Source organism: Uloborus diversus, chromosome 1 (assembly GCF_026930045.1).
Source record: "Uloborus diversus isolate 005 chromosome 1, Udiv.v.3.1, whole genome shotgun sequence".
NCBI lineage: Eukaryota > Metazoa > Arthropoda > Arachnida > Araneae > Uloboridae > Uloborus > Uloborus diversus.
Window position 1 is genome coordinate 129,040,076 of NC_072731.1, and position 17,890 is coordinate 129,057,965.

The following is a 17,890-nucleotide window of genomic DNA, read 5'->3' on the forward strand; positions in this document are numbered from 1 at the left end:
TACAATCAATTCTCACCTCCGTTACCTAAACACAAAATGACATCCCTCATTAACACATGGCAGTAATGACATCACATTTTATTTTGCATGATACAAGGGAGCCCCCTTGTTTATTTTCAGTCATAAAAAAGTTGTGAGATTTAACTTAAAAAGATTAATAACAACTTTAAAAGAAAAATAAGAAGATGGATTTTGCTTTAAAAACTAAGTGTGGTTAATGTGACTTCTCACCTCCATGAACTTGAATTTCAGGGATGTAAATTAATGTAAAAAAAAAAGAAGTGAACATGTTTTCATATGATAAGGAAGTGCAGATTGCAAATTAACCCCCCCCCCCCGCGAGGGCACCCAGGTTAATTAGCATTTTTGCTTGTTAGAGTTGTTTACTTTACTATTACAGAGTGTGGTTTCTGCGATTTGAGTATTTTTTTTTAAGTAATAGAATTTTAAAAATAAAGGATCCCCCCTCCCCTTTTCTCCCAAACCCGACGCACAAAATGCAAGGACTTTTTACCCCTTCTTGTTGGAAGGGTAAGAAGTTATTTGCAACATGTTTATACTTTTTTAAGGAGGGGGATGTTCGTTTTTTGCATATTTTCCACTTGGGGGAGGGCAAAAAGAGACAGCTTTGTTTTATCTGTAAGGTTGTTTGTCTCGGTAAGGGGTTTGTCTGGCTAAAAAGGCAGATAGAAGATTAATGCATTAAAAAGAAATAGGAATAAACAGGAAATGTTTCAAAAAAATTTAAAAAATAGGAGGTCTGCGGACCCTGCGTAAGTAAAATGATGTTACCTCATTTTACACACTTTTTGTAGCTCATCATTCAATATCTAATCATTTTCGGCATATTAAACATGACCGTTAAGATTTAAGGCAGCCTTTTGTACTTTTTCATTCATATTTTTATATCAAATTAGATTCAATTTTGATTCCTAATTTTATGCAGTTTCCAGGAAATATATTTTGACATTCTCTATTTCAATGCATGCTCTTTCAAAACTTTAAAGAAAAATTTATTTCCTTCAAGTTTTTTCTGATTATTTCTAGACTCTGTTGGAATAAAATTAAACTCATGAACAAAAACTAGAGGTAAAATTGTATATGGCAGGGGAGAAATTAAAAAAAAAAAAATAAATAAGCCACAGGCCTAATGGACCAGTAACTACAAAATTTCACTATTCTGTACACTTTTAGTGGTCCATTCTAGCGTCATAATTTTTAAATAGTGAAAAAAAGAAAGAAAGAAAGAAAACAGACACACATACACATGTAAAACAAAATTTACTTTATAACTAGAGTCAATCAGTCATTTTTAACAATGTCTGTGCGATTGGGAAAGAGAAAGAAACAGCAAGGGCATCTTTTTGTAACATCAACATAGGCCAGAGAATTTAACCAGTAAAATTTTAACTCTTGTTGGTTTGAAGGTGGTAAATTGGGTGGCCATAACAATGTCGCAAGGCTGTAAAAATTTCTTAATAAACCTTTCCTTGCAAAGCAGACAAACCTTAGCATTTTAAATAAAAATGTAAATTATCTCCTGGCAGTTTCAAAAAATTTTGATCCTTAAAATTTTTGAAAAGAAAACTGAAACAAAACTTCACTGTCAAAGGGACAACTAAAAATTATATTTTACTCGTCTATCAAATGTTTTTGTGGTCTAGGACCAGTGGCCCATGGTTGCAAGAGATCAACCATATATCAATATATCCACCAAGCAACTTGAGTGAAATGACACACTCAAAAATGGCAAAAAACACTCAATTTGTAGATATGTCAAACAAGTACAAGCGAGTCACTTCAAAAAAACATAAGACTGAACTTTTTTTTTTTTTTTTTTTTTTTTTTACAGTTTAAGAGGCTCGCACTGTTTTTGTGTATCAGAAAAAACACCCAAATGCAATATTACAGAATACTTTTAGTATTTATTCAACTTAAAATTTCCAAACATTAAAAAGAATAAGGATAAAACAAACTTTAAAACATACATAACGATGATTTTATTAAGTTCTTGAGTGGGAAAAATGTTATAAACTGAAATGTCATGAATATTTTTCAAAAATTGAATTGTTTTCATACTAACATACAAAAAGTACTTGTTTTTGCGATCACGATTTTTGTTGACTGCTGCTCTTACATTGAATTAATAGTAAAAAAAGGAAAAATTGGACTTTTTAATTTCTTTTTGCCTCAGAATTCATATTCTTTTGCTTTCAGGGGCACCTACAACTGGGGAGATGTTATGGGGTGCCATCGCATACACAGTCGCTTTGCCACTAATATTGATCTACACAACACTACAATAGCCCAGCAGTACACTTATGGCATATTTCAGAGAGAGAAAAAGGGTTGGCACTCATCCTAGAAGTCCTTTTTTAACAAGAGAATGAATGCTTGGTCGCACAAAGCAAGGATGTCAGGGGTTCTTTCTCTCTCATTAGTGCATTCTCTGATACTCGATCTTCTGATTTGTCTCACATTGAGCATATCTGAGATCATGTAGGATGGTCAATTGAACAGCCAACAAGTTTGATCGAGTAAGTGGTGCCTTTACAGTGTGGAACGAGATAACATAAGACATCATGCGATACTTTTAAACCTTAATCCTCATCAGTATTGCCTTGTGCATTTATGCTAGAGGTTACTACCTCAACAATGATATGAAAACCTCCATTCAATTTGAGATTTTTTCTGTAATAAATAATCTTGAACATTTTGCTTTTGTTTTGTAATCACTTTTTTATGTCAATGCTGTCCATAAGTAAGTAAAATATTAGTCCATTCTGACTATCATGTTTTGGCATGCAAATTTTTATGGCAAAGACTTTTTTTTTTAATAAGATTTCAACAGCATTTTATTGAATGAATAGCAGTAACAACATTCTTCTATTCATTTCAAAAAAGAAAAAGACTATAAAATTATTTGTTGTCTACTGGTTGGGTTTACTGGGTTAGTGCCCTTTTTTCCATTTTTACTCCTTAAAACACTCAACACAGAATTGTAAAAGTTTCTTTAATTTTTAAAAAATAATTATGAACATCAGTTGAAATGTCTTTCCTGTCATCTTCTAAATAATTCAAACTTTAATGATGTAATGAATTTTCAAAAATGAAATTGCACTTAGGTGTTCATTGACTGGCTGGTCTACGCTAAGCATGTAAAATAACAGATAAAGCCTCGCAAATGAAATATGACTAGTAGTTACGAGGAGCAGTAATAATAGTAACACTAATGTGTTACCAAAAATAGATCAGATTAAAAAGGCACATAGCTTTTGTCCATTAATCGAATATCAACATGCTCTAATGATTTTTTTCTTTTGCTTTTTACCAGATAGTTTCCTTAACAGTCCTCCTGAATAGTAAAATGAGATAACAATTTCTCCCTTTCTGAATGAAACTCCAAATAATTGCTAAGAGTTTTGAAATTCAAAAATGTATGGTTTTCACATTTATGAGAGAATTCATGCAATGTTCTCTTTAACATCATTGTTATCTTCTCTTATCTCTTATATCAGCAGTTAATGGCTGATTTTTTCTAAACTAATTTCTAATTGAATTGATATCCACACTACCAACAAACTCACTGAAGGAACAATTTTAACATGCAAAATCATTTTTTTCATCTTTGCTTATAAATTTTCTTCCTTACTCTTTAAAACTCAAAACATTTGTTTTACATAGCAAACTGCACTTTTGAATGGTTTGAACTATTTTAGGTCAATAATTTTTGGTTATATGCAGGAGAATGTTCTGTTACAGTAATGCAAAAATGATCGAAATATTTATTTTTCTTGATGAATAAATTACCTGCACATACATACACACATTTGTATACAAAAGTTTCATTTTAACAATACACAATTTTTTAGAAACCAATGTTGGCTATTTATTATAGAAACTGAACCTAACAGAAGCATATCTTTACTAATAATAAAGCTGGATATCTGGATCTTTGTCCAGATCTCTGGATCTGTGTGATGCGCATAGCACCAAGATTGTTTTTTGACTTTCATGAAATTTGACACAAAATTAGTTTGTAGCATGAGGGCGTGCAAAGTGCACCTCAAAGCAATTTTTCGAAATTTTGATTTTATTCTTTTTCTATGATTTTATTTTTACCAAAATTAGCGCATTTAATTCCTTTGTGAGAGAATTATCATAACATGGAAGAGTAAATTACCATAACATGAAGGAGCAAATTAACATAGCATTGGCGAGAAATTCATCATCCATTATTTTTAAATGTACAGGCAAACCACATGATCTCTTAATTTTCTACCACGGGCAAAGTCATGTGGGTGCCACTAGTTCAAATAATAGATTTACAGCACTTCTTACTGAAAGAAAAAGCTTTTTCTATCTACATAAAAATACAAAAAGTATTAATTGTAACCTGAGATATAACTAGGGTTTTTTCAAGACCCAAAAATGTTCCTCGACATTTTTTAGATGAGCGAAATTTAATTTGGAGATGCAAAATATACAAAAACTATAATAGTGATAAATTCCACAAAGAAAAAAAAAAACCCTAACATTTTAAGAATGAAATGGAAGATGGCAGGGGAAAAAAACAGGTGCACCATTTTAATTTTTTCCATACTCAAAATGTTTGACAATTTGTATGTAATTATTAATAAAACATTCAAACGTAATGTATAAAAAATTCCAACTGCCATTTTCTTTATTTTTTAAGTTGCTAAATTTTGATTTTAAAAGCAAAGTGTGAAAATACCATTCACTAAACTGTTGAGGAATATTTCTAATTCTCAATGCATTACATATGACTGTAGAAGTGTGAAAATTTTCACGCAATCACACATGAAATCCTTTCAAAAATGCCAATTGTCACATGCAATTATATTTCTATATAATTCAATAATATTTAATATATTGCATTCGTCTCACTGGAAAATTTGTAACATTCTTTTCTTTTTGCAGTAAGTTACCGCCCTAAGACAGGGCTAAGGCAGAAATACATAATGTATTGACTTGATTTTCATTTATGTAAAACAAAGCAACAGCTGTTACTCATTAAAAGAATGGCATTTTGAAATGATTACAGTGATACACTTTTCTACAAGAAGGTATCCTTACCTCTGAGCCCAAAGCCTTAGGATTGTCATACAGGTTAGGATGGGTGGCCAATTTCCTCCATGCCCGGAGATTGAGCTAAGGTTGCCTGAGTGAAACACTTGCCTTAACCACCAAAATAACACTCATTATTGAATTATACAGTTGCATTCAAACCTTTTTCTTGACAGCTCAGATTATTATCATTATTCCTGTCATTATTTTGACTTTACTACATTTCAAGAGTAGTACTTTCATCGGGGACTTTTTGTCAGTTCTTAAAGATGCTTTTTAATGCTGATTAACATTATTTGATTCTGTATATGCATATTTCAACTACCATATCGCGACACTATTTGACCCTTCTATATGATAGTATTATGTGATTTTCACCACCATTCCAGCTTGCTTATAGAAAATAATCACTTTTCATATTCAGCTGTGAGTCATTGTTTATCAACTGACCTAATTTTTCAAGTTGTCCCCACCTGACCATCTCTGATTTTGATGAAATATTGTAGAGGTGTAAACATGCCTTTGAAACCAACATATACAAATTTTCAGCTTCCAAGATCCAAATTTTGAGGAGCTAGGGTCCCTCAAATAAAGAGCTCCAAAATATCAGAGCAGCTTTGCGAAATAAATTGCCATGTTTAGGCTAAGCTTGCAGATAACTTAATAACACTGAAGGTCTGAACTTTTGGGGGTTTCACTTCCGTTAATAGGTATATTTCTGATTTTAAGCTCATTAGCTTTTGTGTAGCAAGCATTTAAATGCTTCAAAATTCATAGGAGAATTTTTTTTCTGGATTTTGGGTTTTCAGAAACTTGGAACAAAACTTATTCAAAAGCTTGTATTTCATATTTCAATTGAGAAAATAACCATTTGTAATGCATTAGTTACCAAGCTAAAATATAAATTCTGTAAAAGATATTGTCATCCAAAGCGACAACCAAAATAATCCACATCAAGAATAGCCTGTTTGCAATGCCCTGTAGCTTAAAGTTGCTATCCTCAGTCTTTTTTTGGTATCCCTAGATAAAACAGCTTTTTATTACGAGAATATGTATTTTTCTTTTTTTTATTTTGATGGGGTTCTTTCAGATAAGGATGAAAAAAATGAGCAAGAAAAGCTGCCTGTCACAACAAGTTGCTGTGCTTAGGCTAAGGTTGTACAAAATTTTATAACACTGGAGACCTGAAACTTAGTGAGCTTCAAGTACTTTTTGCTGGAAATTACATTCTACTATTTTTGTGCATTTGAACTTGTGAGTTTTAATGTATTATACATTTCTACTTTTGATAAAAACTCGTTGGGAATTTCTTTTTTCTTGATTTTAGGTTGTCATAGATTCTGAATATAACTCATTCAAAGGCTTGTACTTAGTAATTATACTGAGAAAATAGCTGTTACCAATGAGTTACAGTTGCAAAGTCTAGATACTAGATAATTCTGTAAAAGTTATTGTCATCCAAAATTGAATCAAAATCATCCAAATCAAAAATAGCCTATTTTCAATGCGCTGTAGCCTAATTTTGTATACCTATGAACTCTTCTCAAAGCTCTGTGGTACACCCAAGCATAGTTGGATATTGCTTAGCAAAGGGCTGTTACATATATGCATTTTAAGCTGATACATCTTTTGAAAGGTCATTATATGGCACCCTGTATTAATGACTCTTAACTTAAATGTGTCTTTAGAATCCTGTCCTTCAGTTAACTCACATATAGTTTTTTACTGGTTTATCTAGTACCTGCTCCATTGCACAAAGTGAATCTCTATCAGTGTGGCCATTTATAATTGAACTTTTTATTTCTAATCCAAGCTAAATACCCTCTAATTTCCTGAAAGATTTCCCTTGATGACAATTTAATGAGGAAAAATGCAATTAGGGTAATTATGTGACTTGTCAAACCATACTTTTATTATTTTTTGTTATTTAACAAGTCACCTATTTTTATATTCATACTTTAAAGCATTTTCCTTATGAATTATTTTATAATTTTGATGTGAGTAGTTGGATTACTTAAATTCCTATGATGCTCTTTTTTTTTTTAAAGAATTTCTAATAATGTTCAGATTAATTACGGTACTTTAGCCTTTGTTAATGTTCAAAATTTCTGATAGGAGAAACCAATCTAACTAAAATCCTACCTTCTATAAGATAAAACTCAGGTATTTGTCGGTCTTTATTTTTCAATCATCTATAAAGCCGGAGAAAAAAATAACCAATTGATAAAAGGCTAACAAAAGAAGTTAAAATGTGAAATATATATATATACAGTAGAACCTCGATTATCCGAAGTAATTGGGACCGAACCTACTTCGGATAATCGAAATTTTCGGATAATCGAGAATTCATCTATAATAATCTAGTTTACTATGTAGTATAGTCCTTGAACTGTTATTATGATTATTTTATTTGTTAAATAATTAATAATAAATTATAACTAATAATAAATTTATCTCTGAAACAAAAACTTACGAACGTTTCAATGGAAGCTTCACCTGGTATAAATTGGCCATCCTTTTGCCGTGCAACTCTGTCCCGAAATTTTGTTAAAAGCACGAGTTCAGAGGAATCACTGTTCCTGTTGTTCCAACCAAACAAGGCAGTTTAAGAAACACTCAAAAGCATCACTGTTAATGATCTTATTTACTCCGGAATCACTATCATCTTCATCCTCATCATCATTTTCATTTGAAAAATTTCGGACTGCTGCTATTAATTCCTCAATATTGAGCAACTAGAAGGAAGACAATTCAACCAATCTGTGAGTTTTCTATCCTCACAATTTTCAAAACCTTTCATTGTGCTAAAAAGGCTTGATAATTCAGCAACACTATCTTTCACAACGTCTGTAGCATTTTTACCTGAGCTAGTTGTAAAATTCGGCAAAAGTTTTCGCCAACTTCGTCTTAGTGTTATCTGCCCTCTTAGTTTGGAAAGGACGGCTTGCATACAAAACAAATGTGAAATTAAAAAAAAAAAAAACTTTAGAAATGCGTGTTTGTTAAGAGAAAATTTTGGATGATAGAAAGTGAAAAACAAAGTGAAGACGAAACCGACTTCGGTTAACGGAGAGTTTCGGTTGATCGAGGTTCGGATAATAGAGGTTCTACTGTATATATATATATATATATATATATATATATATAGAGAGAGAGAGAGAGAGATTTATACTTGATTTTAATCCATTATGGGTCATTCCATGTGACCTTTGGACACACAAGACATTTGGAATATTTTTGTCAGTATGTTTTGTTCCGTAAATAAATGAAAGAAGCTAGACATTTTATTTTTGTTAGCAACAGTAAGGATTTGTCATGAGAATGACATAGAACATTATAAGATATCTCCGGAAATTATTATTAATGTCATGCATGGTTCCTTTCAAATTTTATTTGACAGATCATAAATGTAGCCAAAAACTGAATGAGTTGTTAAACTGGACATCTAAAAATTAACTTTAAAAAAAAATTAGAATACATCTTTCATAGCTTCATGTAGGGCAAAAAAAGTGAACAACTAATTGTCAAGGTACGCATCTCCATACATCAAATAGAAAAAAAAAGTGTATATAAGGAAAAAACATCAGAAAATACACCCAGATTTTACAAAGTTGTTAAGTTTTCAGACTTTCCAAAATAATGAGCTTTTAATTATCTGTTTTTTTACAATTAAAGCAGGCACTGTCTGGATATTTTTCAAAACTCATTTTCTCTGAAAACATGCTTTTACTACTGCACGAAACACAGTATAATATTTTGAGCTAAACAATTTAACAAGCAGAAGCACTTTTTATGACATGGTGGAATAAAACTTTCATGGAAAATTACTTACTGGCTGGATCTCTGAAACTTATAAAAAATGCTTACCAAATACTTAACGATGTGTGATATACACATGACATGATCCACGACTCCGATGGTATCTTTGGCAGAACAGTCTTCACTGCATAGAACACAGTAATAACTTTCTGCTTTGGAAATTCCTTTCTTTTCTCTAATCTCCAATACATACTCTAAACCTGAAACACAAAATACCACTCAATGAAAGAGATTTATTTTCAGGTTTGTAAGTTGTAGGAAAGCTAAACAGACAGCATTTTATCAGTAATACTCAGAAAAGCATTTAACATCATATCGAGTGATAGGAAGTACAGTCGGATCTCCATATATCGAAGTAGCAAATTGCCCGAAAAAAATTCGATATATAGAAATTTCAATATATAGAAAGGAACTTAGTTTATCATAAAAATCTACTAAAACATTAAAATTAAAGCTAATTTTCATCAACAGTGTCAGTGATGTTCCCACCAAATTTTCTGAGGGTATAACTCTGAGGTGGCTCGAAAAATCTCTTTTTCAGCTGGAGTCCAGGACACTCCCTATTTTTTTTAGACTTACTAATAGTATTATGCTGTAAAAGTTTTTTAACTTCTTACTCAAATTTTAAGAGGGTGCTAAATGACCCCTTCAATTAATATTACCCGTACCATAGAAAATGCCGTGTTTCGAAACATTTGATTTCCCTAGCTGTTTTTTTTTTTTGTAAGTAATTATTTTAATGCAATGTACATGCATAATACTAGTGTATATTACAGGCCGAGGACTGCTGATGGCCTTTGAAAAAAGTGAGAAAGGTGACAAATTTGAAAACAAAGGTGACTAAAAGGTGACAAAAAAGTAACTAAAAGGTGACCAAAAGCAATTTGTTAAGAACTCAAAAAACAGAAAAGGACTATCCCTTTTTACTGACTTTTACCAAAATAGCCTATATGCTTTTTGTAAAGATTTCTAGTTTCACTTTCAATAGATGTTTTAATTGTTTTCCATTTTCTTAGTTTCTTCTTCACAATCCTTTCTTTTTTGCTCTTCTTTTTGCTTCTGTTTCGATTTCAAATCCTTTTTCCTTTTATATTTCTCCATGTATGTAGTATAATTTGCGTGTGCTTGCTGTGCACATTTAATCATTTCTGGACCAAGTTGTAAAGAAAGCAAATGAGATATTCTTTTACAGAGTCTTTAACTATAAGTAGGGTAGGTGAGGGTAAAACCCCGCAATTTTCAGTTTTTATACCACCATGGTCAATAATGGGCATATTTTCCCATTTTTTCAAATTAGAGTCACTGCGTGGATTGTTACCTGTAATCCTTCCAAATTTTATCTACATCTGATTAGTAATAATTGAGAAAATTACAATTTAGCGGGAAAACAAAATTGCGGGGTTTTGGCCCACAAAATGGGGTAAAACCCCGCAATGCGGATCTTTACCCCACTCAAGATGAATGTGAATAAAAAGGGTGACTGCTTGATAAAAACATTTGAAAAACCTCCTTGAACCATTGGTTTATTGTTATTCAGCAGTACCAAACTTAAACATCTCACACGTTTAATCTTTTTTTTTAACTTTTTCATGAAAATATTTTCTTTTCCACAAAAAGAGAATTAATTACCTGGAAAAAAATGACAGCTGCATTGTATAAAAAATAATTTAAATGTCTGAAGCTATAATTTAATTGAATATCTAGTGCCCAGTGCTTTAAGTTAACAGTACACTAGGTTGAGTTTTCTAAAAATGTTATTGCGTCGTGGATGGAACCGTGTCCTGCTGAGGTTACGCTAATTTATTTATAATGCCTTCATTTCCAATAACTCTTCCTGTGTCTCAGAACATTTGCAAGCTTCTAGGTGTTTTATGTAAAAAAAAAAACCCTCCACATAATCTCATCCTTCTAGTCATATTGAAGTTATCTTGACCACATTGTGCAGGGATAAGCTTCCGAGTTTTTCTCTACAGTTTCACTCGAAATTATAGGGAAATTTGTTTCTTTTTCGAAGTACCAAGCTTTTGTTCCCTTTTTCAGAGATGTTTTCAATCTATATTTTTGAACCGAACTTTAATGTCTACCATACAGAAAGGAGAGGTGTCTGCAATTAAGTTACATGCTTCATTAAGCTCGACGTTTATCATGGTTCTGAATTGTTTTTCTTCTGAAGGTACTAGAACAAAAAATTAAACGTACGTAAATGTTCAAGAAAAAAAAAAGAAATTTTTACATTAATGAAAGCACATTCGAATTGAAATGAATGTAAGATTTTACCTAACAAATCTTATCCAAATTAAAACTTCATGAGTCCACCAACAATAAATTTTTTAAGATGAATAAGCTGTACAAAATACATGCTAAACAATGATATTAATAATATTTCAAAAAAGAGACAATTTTAAGCCAAGTGGAGAGAATCCTCGACCTTTTTGAGATGCGGGGTTTTACCCCAAAACAACTGCGGGGATTTTCCTTATTTTGTCACTTTTTGAAAAATGCCCCATGTTGCTTTTAAGCAGCCATTAGAATAACTGTTTTCAGGCGAAGGTGAAGCTTTAATGTACCAGTATTAACATGTAATTCATTGATTCTTCTTTTCAAATTCTACATTTTACAACACTTAAATAATATATTAGAAAAGTTAGATCAAAGTAGTAAAAAACAGACTTATCCCCCTTTCTCGTCTCTGGAGTGCCTAGTCAAGACAAAAATTCATTGATCAATAGGTTTCCATAGGACAAATCCACCACCTAGAAGTAAATTTCTTACTCTAAGGTGATCAACTTAAAGTGTCGGTGCGGGTTTTTACCCCATGCAGGGCTTTACTCCCACCTACTCTATGCTGCTTAAAAATCTTTCAGTCCTTGCTGTTTTATTTTCATTTTCACCAAAAAGGTGCTTTGAAATGGAAAATCGTCTTTCAATGTCAGCATTACCATGTGATAATGCAAGTGAAGCTTTTATCACCTTAGAAACATTAGGAAACTTTAGATCATTGGAAGTTGAGTCCTTTTTTGAAATGAGCAGCTGCCAGTAGATATCAATGGTTTTGTTTTCGGATGCTTCATCATCTTTTTCCAGCTGCAAAAGTTTCTATTCATCTTGCAACCTATCGAGTGGAACATTAAGAGGCATGATTTTGGAGACTTTTATCAAATCCTTACAGCTTCTAGATTTACTTCTCTCTTTTGGATCCAAAAATTTAAAACTTATCAGTAACCTGTTTGATATGCAACTTTTTTCTATTACATACTTGCATGCAGTCAGACAATGCTTTTTAACAGCTCTTAAAAACATAACCTTTTCATTTTCTTTCAGTTTTGACAGTTCATCTGTCACCTTCCCCACTAACAACGAGATCTTCAAAGGTAGTCTGTTACCAACTGCAAACAGTTCATCCGTGTCTACGTTTGAAAAAAAACTTTCTTTATAGCAGAGGCTTTTATAACCCGAGCCATAAAAGTCTGAACAATGGTCTCTATTTCTTGGTACAATTTATGTATCATAGGCGCTTGGCATTGAAAGCGTTTCGTGAACTGCATAAACAAATCAGCAGATGAAATGATAAAATGCAGCTCAGCTTTTACAGAAGGTCTTTTAAAAACATTTGCAACAGCTTTATATGACCTGCATTGCAGAGCTGAATTCTTTTTTAAAGGCACATGTTTAAAAAAATAATACTGAAGAGTATCCCACTGTTCCAGTATTCTGTTTGCTGCAGGTCCAAGAGTAAGCCAATGGGTAGTTGTGTGTTTCAGGAACTTGCGATGGGGTGTATTTAGTCGAGCTTGCACATCTTCGAAGTCCTCCTAACAGGAAGGCCAACCATCAAAATAGCTATAAGTACTAAGTTCAGATGCTTCTTCACCTAAATACTGCAATGCTTTGACATACGCATTATGCATTGTATGAATACTGCAAGTACCAATATTTATTAGGCTGTTTTCTCGTGTCTCAAGGATAATAGTGTCAAACACCTAAAAACCTTTTTATTAACATAAGAACCATCTGAGGAAAGCATGAGACATTTATTCATGGATAATTACTCTCCGTAAATGCTTCATAGCTTCTCAATAGAAATTTCACCAACTGCCTTGCCCAAGAAAAAATTTTGAGATGCCTTGTTGTGATGCAACATTGGCTTTCAGACCAATATTTTATTATTCGTTGCAGTTCTTTTTTGTCTTTGACATTGATAGTTTCATCACAGCTCAAAGTATAATAGGATAAACACGCTTCTTTTAGCATACATTCCCGAAAATAAGGAGCAAGTCTATCTGTAGAAGGGATAGAAAGACTGGTTCTGCTCATAGGGTGCAATTGCAAGCTATAAAAAAAATTCCCTGATTTCCCGGTAGCATAGCTATTTTTCTTAAACAACAAGGTGGGGGGGGGGGGGCATATTTAAAGCTATTTTTTAATTAATTTCACTTTTAAAGCTATCATTCAGATACTTTTCAAAGATTTAATTATTTAAAAATAAAAATTCCTAAGACACATTTCAAGAAAGGTGAGAAAGGTGACAAAAGTTGCAAAAGGTGACTAAAAGTAACCAAATTTTCAAAAGGTGACTAAAAGTGAGAAAGGTGACCGACTCCTCGGCCTGTAATATTATAATATTTAGCATTGTTTTGTCATAACATAATTTTCTCCCCTAACCTTCATTTTCCATGAAACAAATAGTCTGAAGTAGAAAAAAAAACATACGAATGCCTTGAAAAACATTTCGATATATAGAGATTTTTTCGATATATAGAAACAATTTTTATATGTAATGGACATAGAAATTTGCTGGGACTTCGATATATAGAAAATTTCGATATGTGGAAGTTCGATGTACGGAGGTTCGACTGTACATAAAAAAACCTGTTTTTCATTAGTGTATTTCGACCGTAAAAACTACAAGGCTAGAGTAGTTAATGTGAGTACTAAACTTATAAAATAAATAAACAAATAAATGTATGACTTAGTACATCTCATCAGAAGGAAAATCTCCATTTTGTGGCCACAGGGTGACATTCAAAACTCATTCAGGAAGAGGGGGGGGGGGAATCAAGGACTTTTTAAAGACTTATCAAGGACCCTAACAGAAAACTCAAAGACCCAAAAAAAAAAAAAAAAACACATATTTTAGATATAAAAAAGGAAAATAAATTTAAATCGAAAATACTTTTCCAAAACAAAGTTGAAATGCTTACTACTTCAGGGTGATGAACAACCAGCAAGATCTACAAAACCAGGAAATCATGGAATTTCCCAATTCTGTAAAAGTAGTGAGAATTTCCTAAAAATTTTATGCTGACAATGATTTTTTTTTTTTTAATATGGGGCAAAAGAAGAAATTACATCCTAAATATAAAGTTTTCAATTTAAATGTTTTACAACTTTCATGAGTGAGGGGGAAAATGTAAAAAAGTGTCTCCCTTTTTTATAAAACTCAAGCATGAGATTGTCAAAAAGGGGAAAAAGAAGAAATTCATGCAAAATAGAAAACATGATACATTTAAAAGACTTAGTATAAGAAACATAATTTTCACATAATTTTGTAACTAAGAATTGATCCACTGTCTTGCAGATCAAACACGTTTGTGGTATTTGAAAACACGATCATCCAAACACATTATGATTACAGTTCAGCAACAGTAATGTATCTTAGATTATCATAATTTGTTGTACAATCTATACAGGAGCAGTACATTTAATCAAAATAAAAAGCCCATGTTCAGTGCACTCATAGTTATGTTGTTGCTTAATTTTAAAATTATCGGTGTGGGTGTGAATATACATATATATATATATACACTGGTGTGCAAAAATTAAGGACAAGACGGTTTTTTCAATATAACTTTGTACAAAAGCTTTCCAAATCAACACATTTAATACCGTAAGATCCTCAATACGTAAGGACATGTGTAATGTAAGCAACACTTACTAAAAGAAAAATCAGAGGGATAAAAAGAAGCTTTATTGAAAAAGTAGCATGGAGCGCAATGCGACTGAAGGCCGAAACATCCCTGTGATGGGTGTCCAGCAAGAAACATCCGGTCTTTAATGGGGGATATGATCTCCCCCGACTGCTAGGCAGGTTTCACAGCGTCTGCCCATGCTGAGAATGAGGGTGCCAATGAGTTGTTGAGGCATTGCTGCCCATTCGTCTTGCAGCGCGAATCGAAGCTCCCGAATCGTTACTGGTGTTAAGGTACGAGCTGCTAAGCGTCTGCCTAGAAAATCCCATACATGCTCGATGGGATTGAGATCCAGAGATCGTGCCGGCCAATCCATACGTTCAATATCCTCACTCTCTAAGAGCTGTTCGGCAGCTACTGTGCGATGACATGGTGCATTGTCGTCCATGAAAAGGAACTGCGGACCCATAGCGCCTCTAAAAATACACACATATGGAAGAAGAATCTCGTTACAATAACGGGTCCCGTTGACTGAACCTGTGTCGAAGATGTGAAGGTCTGTACGACTACCAAGCATGATGCCTCCCCAAACGAGAACACCGCGACCTCCATACCTGTCCCTTTCAATGATGTTCGAGGGATGATTGCGGCTTCCCCGCTCTCTCCAGATGAGTATGCGATGAGAATCGCTACTCAGACTGAATCTGCTCTCATCTGTAAAGAGTACTCGTCCCAATCCATTGTCGCTCCAATTCCGGTGTTCCCGGCACCACAGAGAACGCCTTCTCCAATGGGCAGGCGTTTAGAGGTACACACCGTATAGGGCGTCGTGCAAACAGACCACCACCGTGCAGTCTTCTGGCCACGGTAAAACGCGATATCCCCTGTCTGCCGCTTGCTTCTTCTATCCTGTAAGACAATATACCGGTCATCTGCGGGTGTGGTTCCTCGCGGACGACCACTACTGAACCCCCGGATAGCTGTTCCTGTAGTTTGAAATTGTCTCCAAAGTCATGAAAAGATGCTGTGAGCAATTCCAAACTCTGCAGCGACACTTGTCACACTGCGGCCTTCCTCCAACTTCCCAATGATTCGACCTCGGGTAAAAGCATCCAGATGTCATCTAACAGAGTGATTATTCGCCATTTCTCGCTGAGGCAGCAACTCGGTGTGATTTTAACTGCTATACGGCGTGCAATCTCTTTGCCAGAAATACTGATCTTACACCGACAACATGCTTTATACTAATCAGACACTCCCCCATTACGTCTGCCTGCATATCTGCGCATGTGCTACCGTACATCACCTTACTTAATCTCCTGATTGGTCTTTCTGTCCGCTCTGCCTCTTCGTTTAGCTGATATGCTAATTTTTCGACTTCATCCTTAATTTTTACGCACCAGTGTGTGTATATATATATATATATATATATATATTAAGGCTACAAATTTGATCTATATAATCAGGCAATCCGGATAAAAGAGGGACATAAACACGGTTCTACTGTAATGCAAAATTAAAATCATGGAATTTCAAAAGGCTATAAAATTAAAACTCAAGCAGATATAAAGGGGAGAAAAGAGAGCAGGATATGCATGATAGAAAAGGAAGGAAAACACCAAGGTTTATGGAAATCTGAGATGGTGGGTGTACGGCATGGCTGAACAGACGAAGAATGATCTTTCATATTAACTTTTACTCAAGCAAAAAAATAAAAAGAATGAAAATGCTATTAGATTTAACACGTTTATTATGCAGACAATGATACTTTACTTACCAATGAGATGGGAATTCCAGGCATCTAATAATTCTTGAATTAAGGAGGGTCCTTGATAACAATCTGAAAGTGTTAAATGGATTTTTTTAGAATTGACCCTGAAACACTTTTTTGGTAAAAATATTTATTTAAAGGGTTCTAGACTAGTTTTTGTTGCAGTAATATTTACCTAATTATTAGTGGAGCATACATATGCTTAAAAAAAGTCATAAAAATTGTAATGAGTAACTATAACACTTTGATTACATAGCATGTGAAAGAGTAAAAAGGAAAAATTCACAAGACAATAAAAGTTTAAAATTAAAATCGCAAACAGAAAAAGATTTTTAAATTTTCAACAAATTTAAAAATCTTTTTCTGTTTGCGATTTTTTAAATTACAAACTTCCTCAAGGTATGATCTTACAGGTGTGACAAGAAAATAAATACAGTCAACTCTGGATAACTCAAAGCCTGATGACTTGAACAATCCTTTACCTTGAAGTTTTCATTTGGTCCTAAAATAATTAAGTGTTTTCAATACAAAATTGTCTCTCTTTTTTTTTTTATGTACTCCTAACATCTTGAAGATTTTAAGGAAGTTTCGTATTCATTTTATGCATAAAATGCAGCCAAAAAAGAAAGAAAAATTTTTTTTTCCAACTTTAACACATTGTTTTGATTATCCACCAGGTTGGGGACAGAAACTGCCAGATAACCCCCCCCCCCCCCCAAAAAAAATGGTCTGCAAACTCAGATTTGCTCCCACTGAATGCACAAATTTGACTAACAAAGATTTTTCTTAGAATCTGATAGGTCTGTATGTTGATAGACCAGCACATTTTTAATTACTAGAGTAAACTCCCAATTATCAGCGGTCGGATTATGCGCAGGTCTTTTCATATTTTTTTTCTTCCACGGTGGTGACTTATGATTGTTATTGCTTGTCTTTAGCTTTTACATATATTTTTTACAATAAATGTCATTGTTTTTAGCTATAACTTAAATAAATGTGTGAGTTTTATTCCTATTTTTTAGCTATTGTATACACCAATATCGCTCTTTTACCTTTAATTCGGATTATCAGCAGTTTCGCTTACCGTGATTACTGTGCCCCCCAATATGCAGATAATCGGGAGTTTACTGTATTAACAAATGACCCTGTATTCCTTCAACTAAAACTGAATTTTAAAAAAGTAAAAGTGAAAAAGAAGGATTACTCATTACTATACTCTATCACATATGAGGTGTTGTGAAATAGTGGATGTTTTTCAGAACACATGTAGGTCATTTTGTGACTTCAATATTAGTATTCCTGC

The 17,890-nt window shown here is 33.2% G+C and overlaps 1 protein-coding gene across 1 annotated transcript in view; it reads right to left on the bottom strand.

Annotated features, from left to right (window-relative positions):
* Positions 1 to 17,890, bottom strand: part of LOC129232107 (serine/arginine repetitive matrix protein 2-like) — a 78,152-nt gene that overhangs the window by 26,295 nt on the left and 33,967 nt on the right. Inside the window, exons 4-5 of the mRNA XM_054866347.1 lie at positions 16,594 to 16,656; positions 8,956 to 9,107 (exon numbers count right to left, since the gene is read on the bottom strand). Of these exons, the coding sequence (XP_054722322.1) occupies positions 8,956 to 9,107; positions 16,594 to 16,656 (215 nt within the window). The remainder of the gene's footprint in view (positions 1 to 8,955; positions 9,108 to 16,593; positions 16,657 to 17,890) is intronic.